At 39.1% G+C, this 15,116-nt stretch overlaps 1 protein-coding gene across 1 annotated transcript in view; it reads left to right on the top strand.

Annotated features, from left to right (window-relative positions):
* The window catches only part of VWF (von Willebrand factor), a 134,842-nt gene that overhangs the window by 45,861 nt on the left and 73,865 nt on the right, over positions 1 to 15,116 (top strand). The window contains exons 18-20 of the mRNA XM_030480334.1: positions 506 to 666; positions 7,453 to 7,556; positions 12,612 to 12,750. Of these exons, the coding sequence (XP_030336194.1) occupies positions 506 to 666; positions 7,453 to 7,556; positions 12,612 to 12,750 (404 nt within the window). The remainder of the gene's footprint in view (positions 1 to 505; positions 667 to 7,452; positions 7,557 to 12,611; positions 12,751 to 15,116) is intronic.

Below are 15,116 nucleotides of genomic sequence, written 5' to 3'. Positions count from 1 at the left end.
TGAAGTCTCAGGGTTTGAAAACTTTGTTTTTAAGCTTAGTGCATTGTTGCTAGGTCACCGATGTAGTTATGCTCACTGGAAGAGGGTCTAAATACAGTAATATAGCATGCTGTTGCTTCTCAGAATATCGGCTTTGTGCTGACATTGCTAGTGTACACTGTGTACAAGCTGAAACATGTTTTGCACTGAGGTGTGCTCATAGCCCTAGTGCAATCTGAAATTGCACTGTTTACATTGCTAAAATGCTGTTTACCCTAGTGCAGCTTCTTTTGCTTCTATATTAGAATATACATGCTTTTATGACAGCCTAACTGAGGTCACTCCCATTTCAGGGAAATGAGCCCTGTTGCCTTTACAATGTCATGCATAGTGGTGTAGTGGTTTTGCTTCAGGCTATATCTTAAATTAGTTTTCTGATAAACATGTTGATCCATCCTTTAGAAAAATACTGTGCTAACAATACTTAAGTTCCAATTACAATTTTTGTAAATTTATTGTTTTAAAGTAAAAAGGAGCTTGACATGCAGATCCCCTATGGAAAGATTTATCTGTCCTGCAAACAACCCAAGAGCTGAAGGGTTGGAGTGTGCCAAGACTTGCCAGAACTACGACTTGGAGTGCATCAGCCATGGCTGCATATCTGGATGCCTCTGTCCAAAAGGGATGGTAAGCAGGCTTACTTGCAACAGAGAGAAGCAGATCCTCTTTGCTTTCTTGCCTTCATTCTTTCCTACCAGCAGTCGTCTTGCAGCTTGAAAATATGTGGTTGCGAATATTGACTGCCAAATTTTGGCTGGTGTAAAGTATGTATATTAGTGTATCTGCATAGAAGGTGGAGTTTAGCTTGTAATGATAATCGATAATAAAAAAGCTAGACTTTCCTGCTGATACTAGTTGCTTCCTTGTGAAGTCTCCATCTCAACCGTTGCTTTTGTGTGTGTGGTATCAAACTGAGAGTTCCCCATGAGAACGAATGTGAGACATGAAACTTGCTAACATGATGCCAGAGGGTGTCCTTGAGTTGCAGGTGGTGTGCTAAGCATGCTTTTTTTCACTGGTGCTTTCTGGAGTCCAGGGTTATGTCCCCTTTTAACCCACAAATTTGATCTTTAGTTTAGTCATTTTTAAATAAAGCAAGCAAGCAAACAGCAAATAGTTATTTGCTCAGCCAGTGACTGTGAGCTCAGTGTCAATTTAGAGCTCTGATGAAAAGCAGATGGAGCAGAATGGACAGCAGACTGCTGCTGTTGTTCTCTGAGCAATAGGGAAAAAAGCATCAGTGTTCAGTTCTGCGCAACACTCTTTGTGCAGGCGAAGAGTCATGCACAGGATCTCACCAGGGGCTGGCAGTGTAGTCCCAGGCATCACGTGAATAGGGTAGAGGTGGAGCACATGGTCCAATCTTTATGAAGTTACATAAATGGCACTTTCGAGTTCTCTGTCCAGGAAAACTGATGTGATTAAGAAGTTTATGATGGTCAATGCATGCAATACAGATGAGCATACCTAACAGATGTTGGAGGAAGAGAGTTGAGGTTATGTCTGTTTTGTTTGAGGGCTACGATACAACTGTGGGACTTCATACCTATGGTACTTTGGGACATTGCTGGTACGGTTTGCTGGCTCAGAGATGCATAAGGTAAAGCAAGGTGTTTTCAAAAGCTACAAAGTCTAGTAATGAAAAGATTACTTTTGTTCTTTTTAATCTTTTATACCTGCTCAAGGATCAGGCTTAGATTAGTATGCACTTGATGTTGACAGTTAGCAAATGCAATTGTGGGTTATTACTTCTAGGGTTGAGATACATGTTTAGGCTTCAGCTCTAATGAAATTACTTTAACCACTGTTTAGCCACTAGTTTAAATTCTATTTTAGAAAGCAATTATCTTTACTTGGAAACATGCATTTTTATAAAGGTACGTTGTTTTTCCTCTTCTGTATTTATACAGAATAATTCCCCTAATTCCTTCCACTGTCTTACTAGAACACTCCCCCAAATTCTTATAATAAATTAATAATAAAAGTAATTTCTAGAATTAGTATTAATGTATTTTTTAATATTGCTACCATATTTTGCTGATAAACATATGTTTAAGTAAATAGATGCTACTCCAGAATGAAATGCCAGCTTGTAGGCAAAAACTCAGGCTTATGAAGTGTCTTGTAGGTGCCAAGCAAAATACACAGAACAGAATTTAAACTCATCCATATCAACATTGAGCAAATTTTTACCACAATTTCAAAACCACGTGTTGCTTCTTTTCATGTTTCAGTTTTTAAATGTCTTTCCTTTTAGAGAAGAAAATTCCTAAATAGTAGTGTGTTAAATAAACTTCCAAATGTTTGTGTACTTGTGAAACTCCAAGAGCTCCAGTGCGGATAGCTCTTTCTCTGGTTTGGTGAAGGGGCTTGAGATTTGGTTTCAGTTCTGGGATATGGTAATAGTACACTTGAGAGATAATAATGGAAAAAACCCTTACGATAACTGCTCAACAGGAAAAAAAAATGGGGTGGGACCCCTCCCACCAAAAAGCCCTCCCCAGACCAGCTTCCTAGTAATTAACCTTCACATTTAATATAGAATTTCATATTCCTTTTCAGTAGGTTGAAACTATCATTCAAACAATTGTTTCATAAAATTCTTGTCAGGAGAAGCAGTCTTTGGCATTTTGGAATTGGGAACTCCAGTTGACCCTGAAGTGATGTGGCACATGTTCCTGAATGCAACAAGATGGTTTGTCAGGTTTCGGATAAAAGAATGAGGCTTGATTGGTTTTGTTTTTTTTTAAATAGTAGAATAAGTTTTTGTCCAGTAGATGACAGTATGGTTCAATCTTCCAGTAAACTCGGTCTGTAATGGCTTGTTCTTATGTATTTCCAATATGTCAGGAAATAAAAATGATGAGATACTTGTTTGTCAAAGCCACAATGGGAGAAGCCGGTGTCTAGGTGATTTTGTTGTAACCAGTGCCATGCAAAGACAGGATCAAGCTTGGTGCTTTCGTTATGTGGGTGCCCTTCAGACTCCTAGTTCCACAGGGCCTGCCAGCTTGTTGTCAAAGAGCAGTTTTCTCCTCATCACCTGTAGGTAGCTAACCAGGATGGTTTGAGGGAGGCTTATTCCTTATTTTTGCACTCTTCAATGAGACTTTGTGCTCCCAGGATTGTTTGCCAAAGATGGGAGAATTTGGGGTGATGAGCAGGTTCTCCTTTGCATCCTGCCTCTCTCTCCCTTAAAGATGCTGGGCACACTGGAGGAAAATGCTTGCAAAGTCATGAAGTCTGTGTTTTCCAGACTTGTACCAACAAAGCTGAGCAGTAAAGGGACCAGGAAAAGGTATTACTATTTCTTTTACCAGTCAATATCTCCCTTATTGGCGTTCTGTAATGTTGCTTCATTTACAAGCACACATGGAGGTGAGCTACTCTTTGTAGGAATGTCTGTGGGAAGCAACAGATTACTGAACATTTATGGAATAAATATTTGCACATATTGTCACTCTGGAAGGAATTGTGCCTTTTTACTGAAGATTTTTGTTTTTCTTTTGTGGTATAGTAGCATATAAAAATTATGAATGGTCATGGATAACTTACTAGTAAAAATCAAATAAAATCTTCTTGCTTCTCTAAACTGGTTTGTATCATCAGGAAATGCAAAGATATGTAGTTTACAGAAACAACTCTCCCATACAATTTGCAAGTATATATAGCAGTTGAGATGTGATTAAGTGCAGTGTTATCTCTATGTATATAGACATGTTTACGGATCAGTTAGCTGAGTTACCAGTCTTAAATAGAGGAATCCATAGTCTAAAATCTGTATGCACAGCCTGCCAATTTTGAATAACATATCTAAAAATAACTAAAAAGAAATAAATCAAGGGTTACTCATGAACGTGACGCTGCAGTTGGCTGGATTTGAATTGAAAGATTTGTTGGGGTGAGAAATTGCCAATCTATCAATCGATTTTTATTCCCAGTCAGAAAATGCAAACAAAACCTAATATCTTTCAACTGAAAAATAAGTTTTCCAGTTCATCTTTAGCTAATATTTTACAATGTTTTTATTTCTTGAAAATAAAAATGTTTGATATGCCAGGACAAGTAATTCTTCTTTTTCTGTCTTTGATCATCTGGAGGGTGGGAAATTCTCCATACTTGTCACCCTTTTGCAGAGCAGAAAAGATGAATCATAACATATGTGCAGAAGTGTGGGGAAAAATATGCTTTCTCAGATTAGTTTACTGCATTCCATTTTTTCCCATTGGAAAATATTAATAAATATACAAATGGAGTGTTAACCACCTTTCTGGGGAAAAGAAGAGGAGCAGAACAAACAGAAAGCACAAAATCCAGACACTCCAAAACTAGAAAATGTATTTATTTCAGTTTCCAACAACTGAAGCAAAATTAGCATTTAAAATTGAAATTAAACATTTTATTGTATTCCGACTGCTGAAATAAAACTATGATACGTTGGTAGAAAAAGAAAAAAACCTCAAAAGAAACCAAAACAAACCCCCCTAAATATTTTAATCAGAAAAGTTTGGAAGGATTTTTTTTTTCCAAACTGTTTTCAACCGAAATTTACTAGAGTGCTATTTTGATTTTCCTGCTAGCTCTATTGTATATTGTTCAGTGTAGGCTTATCCTGTATTATAAATGACAGAGTTTTCATGAGGAGATGGGTGCCATCTTTCTGGTATGTACATCTGCCCAAGGATAATGCTTCATAAAACAAACATAAGAAGCATATAGCTAATATAAAAAAGAAAAGTCAAGTGCAAACTAGCACGCATTGAGTGGTCTGTCCTAGCATGTTTTTGACTTGTCTTTGCACAGAGATGGTGGCAGGCTGGTTTTGTTAAAATGTATCAACTATTGGGTTCTAATCTGATCCACTTCCTTTACTTAATCCTATACTCCTTTATACCTTTGGCTGACTTTCTGCTGAAGCCCTCAGGTGTATCAGGAGGAACAGAGTGAAAATGTGAGCTTCCCTGGACAGTGAGATACTCATCAAAATTATGTAGACCAAAAGAGATTAAAATTCAGCCTCATCAAGGCAGAGTTTAGGGGAGAAGAATCTTAAAGGTTCTGAAATCTGTAAAATTGTCCTTCCTTTTGCAAGATTTGTCAAGGATTAGCAATTAATAAGACAGAGTAAGGAAATGATGGACATTTCTATTAGATCCTCAAGTTGGGGAGGGTCAGGATCATCAGCTAGTCAACCACTTGTTATCCCATGGACATGCTCTCAGGAGCATCATTCTAAGGGTGTGAGATGGTGTGAACAGCAGCTGTTCTCATTACAAACCTCTGTCTTTTCTTGTGGTTGAGTCTCCAGCACTCATGCCTCCCGTGACCTCAGGTACTCAGGACTGTTAGATCTCCTGTATTAAGGGCTATCTATTGATGGATTGAGAGACTTCCCCAGAAAGTTCAGCTCTTTGTGCATAATGCCACTGGTCTTGTAGTACCACATGGTACTGTGCTCAACCAACTTGTAATGTAGCATGGCATTGGTCTGCCAGATATACCAGCTTTTGGATGTGGGGTTCAACATGACCAGTACATTGTGTGTTACTATTAACAGAATCATAATCTGTTGAGTTTTGCAGGAAAAAGAATTAGTCTTCTGGTCAGAGCCTATTTTGGGTATTTATGTCCAGCTTTCTAAATCCACCCACTCTGCAGTGTTCAGACAAGGCAGTCTTCCCTCTTTGTCAGTGGATTAATAGCTGCTGTACTGTAACTTCATGGTGGCCATACATTCATGATAGAAATACTAATACCATTCTATTAAGATTTTAGAGTTGAGGATAGGCTGTAACTAGCTTCATGTCAATGTGTGAGGGAGCAAATAGAAGAGGTCCTAATCCTCCCTTTATTAACCACATGTTTAATCTCAAGTTTTGTATCCAGAAGCTAGCCCTCAAGTCTATTGTGAACTATGTTGCTGAACACTGTGGAAAAATTCAGAAATGTAGTCATGAGTGTGAAGTCATCATTGGTTTTTTTCCTGAATGCCACCAGGAAGGAAGGAATTAAACACCCCTGGAAACATATGGTCTGCTCTGGGCTGTTTTCTCCCTGTCCTTTGTGGAGATTAAGTCTGAGGCAGAGCCCCAGCTCTATCGTCTAGAAAAGCATTTCTTTGTTTCCATCTTTCTTCTATTGGTGTGAGTTTCTTTGGCATAATATAGCTCTCCATAAGCCACAAAGCATGTGGAGCTACATATGAATGAAGGGTCTCTGAGCTGTGAAATCCTTTTTATAAGTAGTTCCCTGTGGCTATTCTAGGTCCCCGGAGGAAAAGGCAGAACTGTTCTACTTTATTAACCTGGCATTCAGGCTGCATTGATCTCATTGGCTTGTATTTATGGTAAAAAAGAAACTATTTTAATGATTTTGCAGAAAGAGTTTAAAGTGGGAAGGTGATATTTTGTGGCTTCTCAATGCAAGGGAGGGGAAGCCCTCTCTGTTTCAGTATCCCATGAAGTACGAGACAAATCTGCTCCTGGCTCTGGAGAAACACGACCAAGTGAAAAACAGCATAGCCAACCCGATTTTGTTTGATACTCCAAAACTGCCTGTCTTCAAAATGGAAAGGGAGTAATCACAGAAAAATAAAAAGAGGAAAAAGAAATTAAAAAAGTGGAATAGTCTAAGGCATTACTTCTTGTTGTATTTTTTTGTTTGTTTGTTTAAGTGGAATAAATAGTTCGTTGTTGTACAAGGAGAACTAAGATCAGTAGGGCAAAACTGAAAAAGAAAAAATTGTAGACAGAACATAATGACATATTTCCCAGCAACAGAGCCTGTGAGAGTGGAATAATGTCTCAAGTGGGCTGATATCTTGCCTTCTAGGAAATAAATAGGGATTTGAAAGAAAATGGGTGACTACTGCAATTTTCAGAAGTGAGTCAACAGGGGAGTTGGGGGGCTGTTGTGTCTGACAACAGAATGTGCCGTAGCACTTGAATTCTTCTGGCGCTACAGCTCCTTGTCTCCTCCTCAGTGTTCATGTTTTAGTGCAGCTGAGTCCTGTGTCTGGTTGCTTTTCTGGTAAGCCATCCTTCAGTTTGCTGCATATAATAAGCATGTGCTATTCATCTATTCTCCATGTTCAGGTTAGCCTAATTTATCTTCATCTAATCCTGGTATTGATCAAATTGGACTTTCTCATAATGATGTTCTTCTATAATCTAATTTATTCTCCCAGCATCTTAAACAGGTGTTCAGCCCCTGAAGCAAGACAGATTTATGTACCCATAGCTCTAATTATGTTAATGGAAAAATATTAGCAATGCTGTACCTTTCTTGCCTTAGATCGTCCTGAAGCATTTCCTCTATCCTTTCCTTTACTCTTTATCCACATCTTGTGCTTACTTCTCTGCATACCAGCACATACTGACAGACCCACATGCTGACAAACTGTGTTTTGCTTAGGTGCGACATGAAAACAAGTGTGTTGCTCCTGAGAGATGCCCATGTTTTCACAACGGAAGAGAATATGCCAAGGGAGAGACAGTGACTAATGACTGCAACACCTGGTGAGCCACTGGAACTGTATTTTGGTTTTCTCTAGGGCACCTAACATGTTTAATAAAACCAAATAGTGTTTGCTTGACAGATCTGTTTTATATAAAATCAGGTTTTGAAGTGTAGTAATGCACATATTGCACAGACCAGCATATTCCATTTGCATGGAATAAATACTGGTGCAATATTTGCTGAACTGTATGTGGTACGTTTACAAATAGGTAGCCTGTGTGTCTGTGGAGGTCCTCTGTAGCCACTAGCTAATGGATTTGCTCCTTGATTTTGCAACACAAGATGACAATATAGGAGCTCCTCTGGAGTGGCAAGAATGGAGCCTCCACTTTGTTGCTAAGCTCTGCTGACATGCTTCCTTTTTTGCCATCTGGGGCCTTTCAAATCAGTCCTTTTCCACCAGAATCATGCATCAGCAGAAGAGGTGTGATATGCCAGCTGTAATACGACAGGAACTTTTCATGAAAATGTTAAAGAATCAGGCAGAAAGAGAGTTGACCTCTTATACCTCAAATGAACCCTCAGTCTACTGATATAATTTTTCTTATAAAAAAAAAGAGGAAAAAAAAATAAAGAAGTGGGAATTGTTGATACCATTTACGAAGAAAAGAGTAAGTGCTCCATGTCTTTCACCCACATCCCTTTCTATTCTGTTTGGTTCTTGAAAAAGAATTTTAAGTTCAAAAAAGTGCTGGGCTGTGAGATTTGCATGTAGCAAAGCCCTCAGCACAGCTTTGGGTAAGGTTTGCCTGCTGGGTAATTCTTAGAATCATAGAATAGAATCATAGAATAGTTAGGGTTAGAAAGGACCTTAAGATCATCTAGTTCCAACCCCCCTGCCACGGGCAGGGACACCTCGCACTAAACCATGTCTCCCAAGGCTCTGTCCAACCTGGCCTTGAACACTGCCAGGAGTGGAGCATTCCCAACTTCCTTGAGCAACCCATTCCAAGGAATGGCTTCTACTTGCACAGCACGCTTGCTGCATTGGAGGTGCTTTTTTCCCATGTGCGCTTGTGGAGGGAGCTCTGCAGAGTCTTTCCTGCAGAGCTCCAGGAGTCCAACGTATACGTCCCTTCCAACCCAAACCATTCTATGATTCTGTGATTCTATGGTTCTGTGTTTCTGTTATCCTCTGTATGACTGGGTGGAGTTGGATTAGAGAATCAGCACCATTGAAGAGTCATTTGGTTTGGGTTTTGTTTTGTGCATTGATCTCTGGGCAACAGTGACTTCAAGTGTTGTTTTTTTAAACTAGTGGGACTGTTTCTAACAAGTGTAAGTAAGACTTGGATAAAAGGTTTTATGGTTTTATATGGAAACAGTGACCTCCCAGTGTTTTGTTTCATTTTTTTCCTTTGCAGCTACATATTGCATTGTGAATCACATACTATAATTAGACCTGGGGAAAAGTAGGCTTAAAAGGAGGAAGACGGAGGAAAAGTTGATATTTTTATATAGATACATATATTATAACCTGCTTACATTGCATTTTGATAAAAGTGAATCATCTGAAAAACAATGAAAATTCTATTGAAACAAGAACAGTAAGGTGTAAAACTCCTATGTGATGGTGTGAAATTTGAAAAATTCTTCACAATAACCATGCACAGTCTTTTTATTTTCAGTCATTCTTAGAAGATTCAATCTTGAAACAGTCATAACCATGTTGCTTTGTTCTTGTAACTGCCCTTTTGTTTCTCACAATGCCATTTTAACTGGCATTTCCTCTAATACGTAGAATTTTCTTCAATATCAGGGTCAAGAAAATGTTAGAAATAATGTTTTTTCTCACTGATAAAAAGTACTTCCTCTCAATTTAGGTATTTTCCTAGAATGTGAAAGCAAAATTGGAAATAAGGTCCCTTCAAAAATGTCACTAGGGCTTTTTTGAACTATGTGACTTTGAAAAGTTTCATGATAGTTCTCAGCAAATATGAAGTCAAATGTCATTTAGAAAGTGATATAGGAAATTACTATTGCTTTGAGAATTAATAAGAATTTAGAGTCTGCATTTTGGAGGTCAGATCTTCCTTTTCTTTTGTTTTTTCTTTTTCTTTCTTTTTGTACTGCTGTTGCAGGAGTTCTCATTCTCACTTGTTCTTTAGCCAGATGTGAACACCTGCAAACGCAATATATGAGCCAGAGGTGTCAGATTTGGCGTTTACATTTGACTTGACATATGGGAGACCCTAATTCATGAACAGTGGAATGTCTCCAAGTCTAAGCCAGTGGCAAAACTTTTGTTATGCTATGTATTGGGAATTCATTGTAGATCTCAATGAAAATTTTGGAATAACATTTGTGAAGCAGTACAGGGCAGAAATTTGCTAATCTGACTTTTGCTACAGCACATACTTTTATAACCTGTCCGTGCAGTTACATGCAAAATCTTGATGTTGCTCTACCTGTTAGCAGAGATTTAATAGCAGAGGGTGCAATTGGTTTCATGTTACTGAAATTTCATTTTGAAGAAAATGCATTGCACAATATTTGTTATACTGTGAAGCGTTACCAAGATTAAACAATATTTATGCTTGGATTAAGGCATTACTGGAGAACTCAGTTCAGTACCCAGTTTTTCTTTGGTTGGCAATTTGATCTTGGGTAAGTTCTTCAGGTTTTTTTTTATCCCTGAGCTTTATATCTGTAAAGCAGGGATAGAATTTCTCTTTCCCTGCCCTTATAGAGTTAAATTAGAAAATTCCTGGGGCAGTGATGGTGTCCATCTGCATTCCTATAGCATTTAGTAGATGAATGTTTCTCCAACCTCAAGCAACATATTGCTTATTAGGTGATGATATTAATATTATTAGATTAGATTATTAGGTATGGTGTCAGATGCTATTCTAACTCCCCAAAATTAATTACAGATTTTATGCCTTTTTATGCTTAATTTACCTTGTTTTCTATTTTGTTTGCTTAGTTTCTTGATAGTTAGCAAATTAATCTAATTCACTGATCAAAAGCCCATGGATGCTAAGGGAAAGATCCCTTTCTATACCTGCAGCTTCTGTAGCAAGGCTTGTGGTTCTCCATGATACCTCTGAGAAAGGGCAAGAGGATGGCATGGATGCCTTGAAGTCTGTTCTTACCTTTATTTCTCAGTTTCCCTCTATTCCTCATTTTAGCATATTTACCTCCTTGAGCCTTATTTATCAGGGTGCCATATAAGATTTAGATTATTATGCATCACAACAATGAAAGGATACAAATGTTCTTGGAAATTCTTAGAAATTTAATAATGATTGGTGTTGAATATGGTTGGTTTGGTGTCATCACGAAGACTAGGAACCCTACTATTTTTTCTTCTGTGTGTTACACTGGTAAAATTGCACCGGAATCAGATGAGTTACACAAAGGCAAGAGAATTGGCTTTCTCTGCATTTTGAATATCCTCTCAGAAGATGATCACCATGTGGGATTTGTTTTGTTTTGTGTCTCGTGGTTTTTTGTTTGTTTGTTTATTTTTTTTTACAAACAAAAAACAGGAACAAGAAAATAAAACAAAAGGCAAAAAGAGTACAAAAAGAGTGAAACAAAAAAGAAACCCCAAACACTGTCTTTTTTGTCATGTTTTTGTATGATAATAACAGTGCAGTACAGCTGCTACAGCAATCTGGATATAATGATATCAAGACCTTAACCCTGTGTCTGATTGCTCTTCAGAATTCCCCTTCCCCTGAGAAAACAAGGCAGCATCTTCTTTTGTTCTGCCTGTCAAGATGTCCCCTTTTCTTTTCTTGCATATTCTAGGAAGTCTAGGAGGTGTCCTGGACAACCTCCCTTGCAAGCTGTACAGGCAGGCAGCTACTGCTGTATCTCCTTTCATGATCAGGAGGCTTGTCACATCTTGTATTTGTATGTCCTATTTTCATGTTGCCAAACTTGAATTCTGTAGGGCAGATGTTCTGTTTCGATCACCACAGGAGACCTCAGGGAACACACTCTAAGACATTTCTCAGAGGGTATGTATATGCGTACCTACGTACAGAAAAAGAAATGTATCTATCTATGTGTGTTTTCTTGGCAGACTGTGAGGTAATGTCTCCAATTGCTAGGTCAGATATACGATCATGAAGAGTGAATTTAATTTAAGAGCAGAGAAACCTCTTTGGAGAAGGGTGGTATTGTGCTTCAGTATATAATCAGAACAAAAGCCACTGGGTTGAATTACTGTCCTGGTTACTTGGTCCCAGAAGTTGATCAGTAGGCTAAGCACATGTCATATGGCATCAGCCGGATATTAAATTTACTACTATTTTGGCTTTTAATGAGGGAAAAATGGACAGTGCTGCAAATAAAAAAACCAGGGTTGCTGGCATTATACTCCATATTTAACCTGTAATGGTCTTTAGAGGGTAATTAATCTGTTTTTCTGAAGCGTTACTCAGAACAGAGTAGCATGCCCAAAATAAAATACTAATACAAAATATTCTAGCAGGCTCTGTCCAGGTGTCTTTTTGTAATAGGGAAGTTCAAAAAGCACGTATTCCTACATGCAGCTTGTGAGAAAAAAGGAAGAACATTCCTTATTCACTTAACATTTTAATACATTATTTGGACTTATGCACCCAATGTTAACATATGCTAATTTATGTTTATGAAAGTGTTACCTGGTGCACGGTAGTGTAACGTAGTTATGGAAGTCTATCTAGAGAAAGATTCCAGCTGCTCAGGCATGGAACTTTCTAAGAGTAACTTGTCAAGGCCAAACACAAAGAGGATCCACTGGGGATATACCTGAGGACAGACAGCAGCACAGACAACTGCAGAGGTTCCCCACAGAGCTGCAGCCCGTGTCTGGGTTAAGACACAGGAGAACAGTGCTCCTGTTTGGTCCACAGTTGGTTACTCTCTGGCCCAGGCCCAGGAAAAAGGCAAAATAGTAGCTTATCACCACTTGTGTGTCTTTTGGATAGTCTTCAGATCATGAGTTCCTGGAGGAATCAGTTTTTGCTCTTTCAGTTTGCGTAAAGCACCTTGCACTCTCTTGCTTATTACATACATTGGAAATAATAATAACCGTCACTGACTTGTTCTCTCTGTTACAGTGTGTGCCGTGGTCGAAAGTGGGAATGCACCAAAAGCGTATGTGATGGCACCTGCACTGTTATTGGTACAGCTCATTATTTGACATTTGATGGACTGAAATACAAGTTTCCAGGAAACTGTCAATACGTATTAGTACAGGTAAGAACATGTCAAATCCCAAAGCTGTCTGATAATATATAAGGTGTTTTACACCTGGAGAGAAGCCCAACCTTTGGATAAATCACAGTAAAGTATTCTTAATTGCTAAACCAGATGTATGGTAGAGGAAAGAGAAGCTTATTAGTGACTTCAAAGGTGCATTGTGCTCTGTAGAAAAGAGTTAGGTTGTCATGTGTCTAGCTGACAGTCATGAATCCTATGATAACAGCATGGTACAGAGAAGAGCTGTCTGAATCTCATCTCTAACAAGGGGTTATAGGTATCCATAAATCAATCTTTCCTCACTCTCCACTAGCCTCTTTATCCAGTAGTGATGGCTCACTGTCTAACTGAGTGAGACAAGGAGTTCTCTGTGAAACTTCCCTATATGCATCTAGGGCACAGGTTCTGCTTCTTCACTTCAGCAAAGTCACTGTCCTGTTCCATGCCTGTTTGACACTGGCAATATCCATTTTCTTTGCAGCAAAGAAAAGAGGTAGATAGAGGCATAACACACTAACATCAATTTGTGATTTGCGGGAGCAGTCAGAAACCTAGAGTTAAATAAGATTACATCTCACCTACAGGCACAAATCATTGTGCGTTTAAAAATGTGCGTGCAGAAGATGGGTTTATCTGAAAACTTGGTCTAACACTAGATGGATGCACTGCTAATTGATAACAAAAGTCTTCTGCAGTTACAAGTGACACGCTTCTTGGGTGGGCTACTATTTTCTCCACAGACCCAGAGGGACCTTGACACACTTGTGAGGTGGGCCAATGACAACCTCATGAAGTTCAACCAATCCAAGTGCAAGGTCCTACACCTGGCTTGGGGCAATCCAAGAACGACTTGGGGGTGTTGGTTGATGAGAAGCTTAACATGAGCCAGCAGTGTGCGCTTGCAGCCCAGAAAGCCAACCGTATCCTGGGCTGCATCAAAAGAAGCGTGACCAGCAGGTCAAAGGAGGTGATCCTGCCCCTCTGCTCTGCTCTCGTGAGGCCTCACTTGGAGTATTGTGTACAGTTCTGGTGTCCTCAACACAAAAAGGACATGGATCTGTTGGAGCAAGTCCAGAGGAGGCTACAAGGATGATCAGGGGGCTGGAGAACCTCCTGTAGGAAGACATGCTGAGAAAGTTGGGGCTGTTCAGCCTGGAGAAGAGAAGGCTGCGTGGAGACGTCATAGCAGCCTTCCAGTATCTGAAGGGGGCCTACAAGGTTGCTGGGGAGGGACTCTTCCTTAGGGACTGTAGTGATAGGACAAGGGGTAATGGGTTTAAATTTAAACAGGGGAAGTTTAGATTAGATATGAGGAAGAAGTTCTTTCCAGTGAGGGTTGTAAGGCACTGGAATGGGTTGCCCAAGGAAGTTGGGAATGCTCCATCCCTGGCAGTGTTCAAGGCCAGGTTGGATAGAGTCTTGGGTGACATGGTTTAGTGAGGTGTCCCTGCCCATGGCAGGGGGGTTGGAACTAGATGATCTTAAGGTCCTTTCTAACCCTTACTATTCTATGATTCTATGAGGCACATTCCTCCATGCAGTTCTCCTTGGTCAGGAAAGTGTGATCAACCTGTCTCTAGCTAGGTCTTTGAAATATGCTCCCACCTTGATGCCAGCTTGATTACCTTAGAAGAATGATTGCTCTGACACTAGTGAGACCTCTGTGTAAAGGTCTTGTGGGAAGCAATAGCATAAAGTACTATAAAACTACTTAAAATGAAATTGAGATCTGTTTTCCTCATGTGACAAGCAGAGAGCTATAGTCTTTTTCTTAAAAGGTGTGTACTGAAAAAAAACCAACCCAACTTAAAAACCTAAAAGTCCTGAGAATCATGAATTGTCATATAAATGTAGTATTAACTCTCCATGCATCTCAGAAATATTTGAGTTAAAATCAGTACATTAAACTACTTATAAATAGATTGACATTATTGTAATTATTATTCATATACAGGTGGGAAAACATGGGCATCAAACTTTTTGCCTGAGACTGTGTAGTAACCTTATTTCTAGCCTAACAGTCTAGTTTATGTTTTTATTTTATCATTAAAGCTGCAGTCTTGTTTTCACTGTTATATCAATTAATGTCTATGTATTAAGATGTACACTGTGCTCATTGTATGTCTTTAAAATACCACAGATACTATAATAGGATGGATTCTCCCTGCCAAAAAATACCCCGCAAAACATGTACGTGTGTGTGTCACTGGCAGAGGGTACTTCATTCTTTGAGGGGTGGACCACATGGATACCAACACTAAGCACAAAATAAGTTAATATGGGAACAGTTGGCATGCCAGTGCATATCCTACTGGCCACAGATTACACAGGGTATTATTTGAGGCTTCCTTTTTCTCTGTAGG

The sequence above is a fragment of the Strigops habroptila genome, chromosome 3 (assembly GCF_004027225.2).
Source record: "Strigops habroptila isolate Jane chromosome 3, bStrHab1.2.pri, whole genome shotgun sequence".
NCBI classification, from domain to species: domain Eukaryota; kingdom Metazoa; phylum Chordata; class Aves; order Psittaciformes; family Psittacidae; genus Strigops; species Strigops habroptila.
The sequence above is the reverse complement of the archived record's forward strand: the minus strand, read 5'-3'. Positions and strand labels throughout refer to the sequence as shown.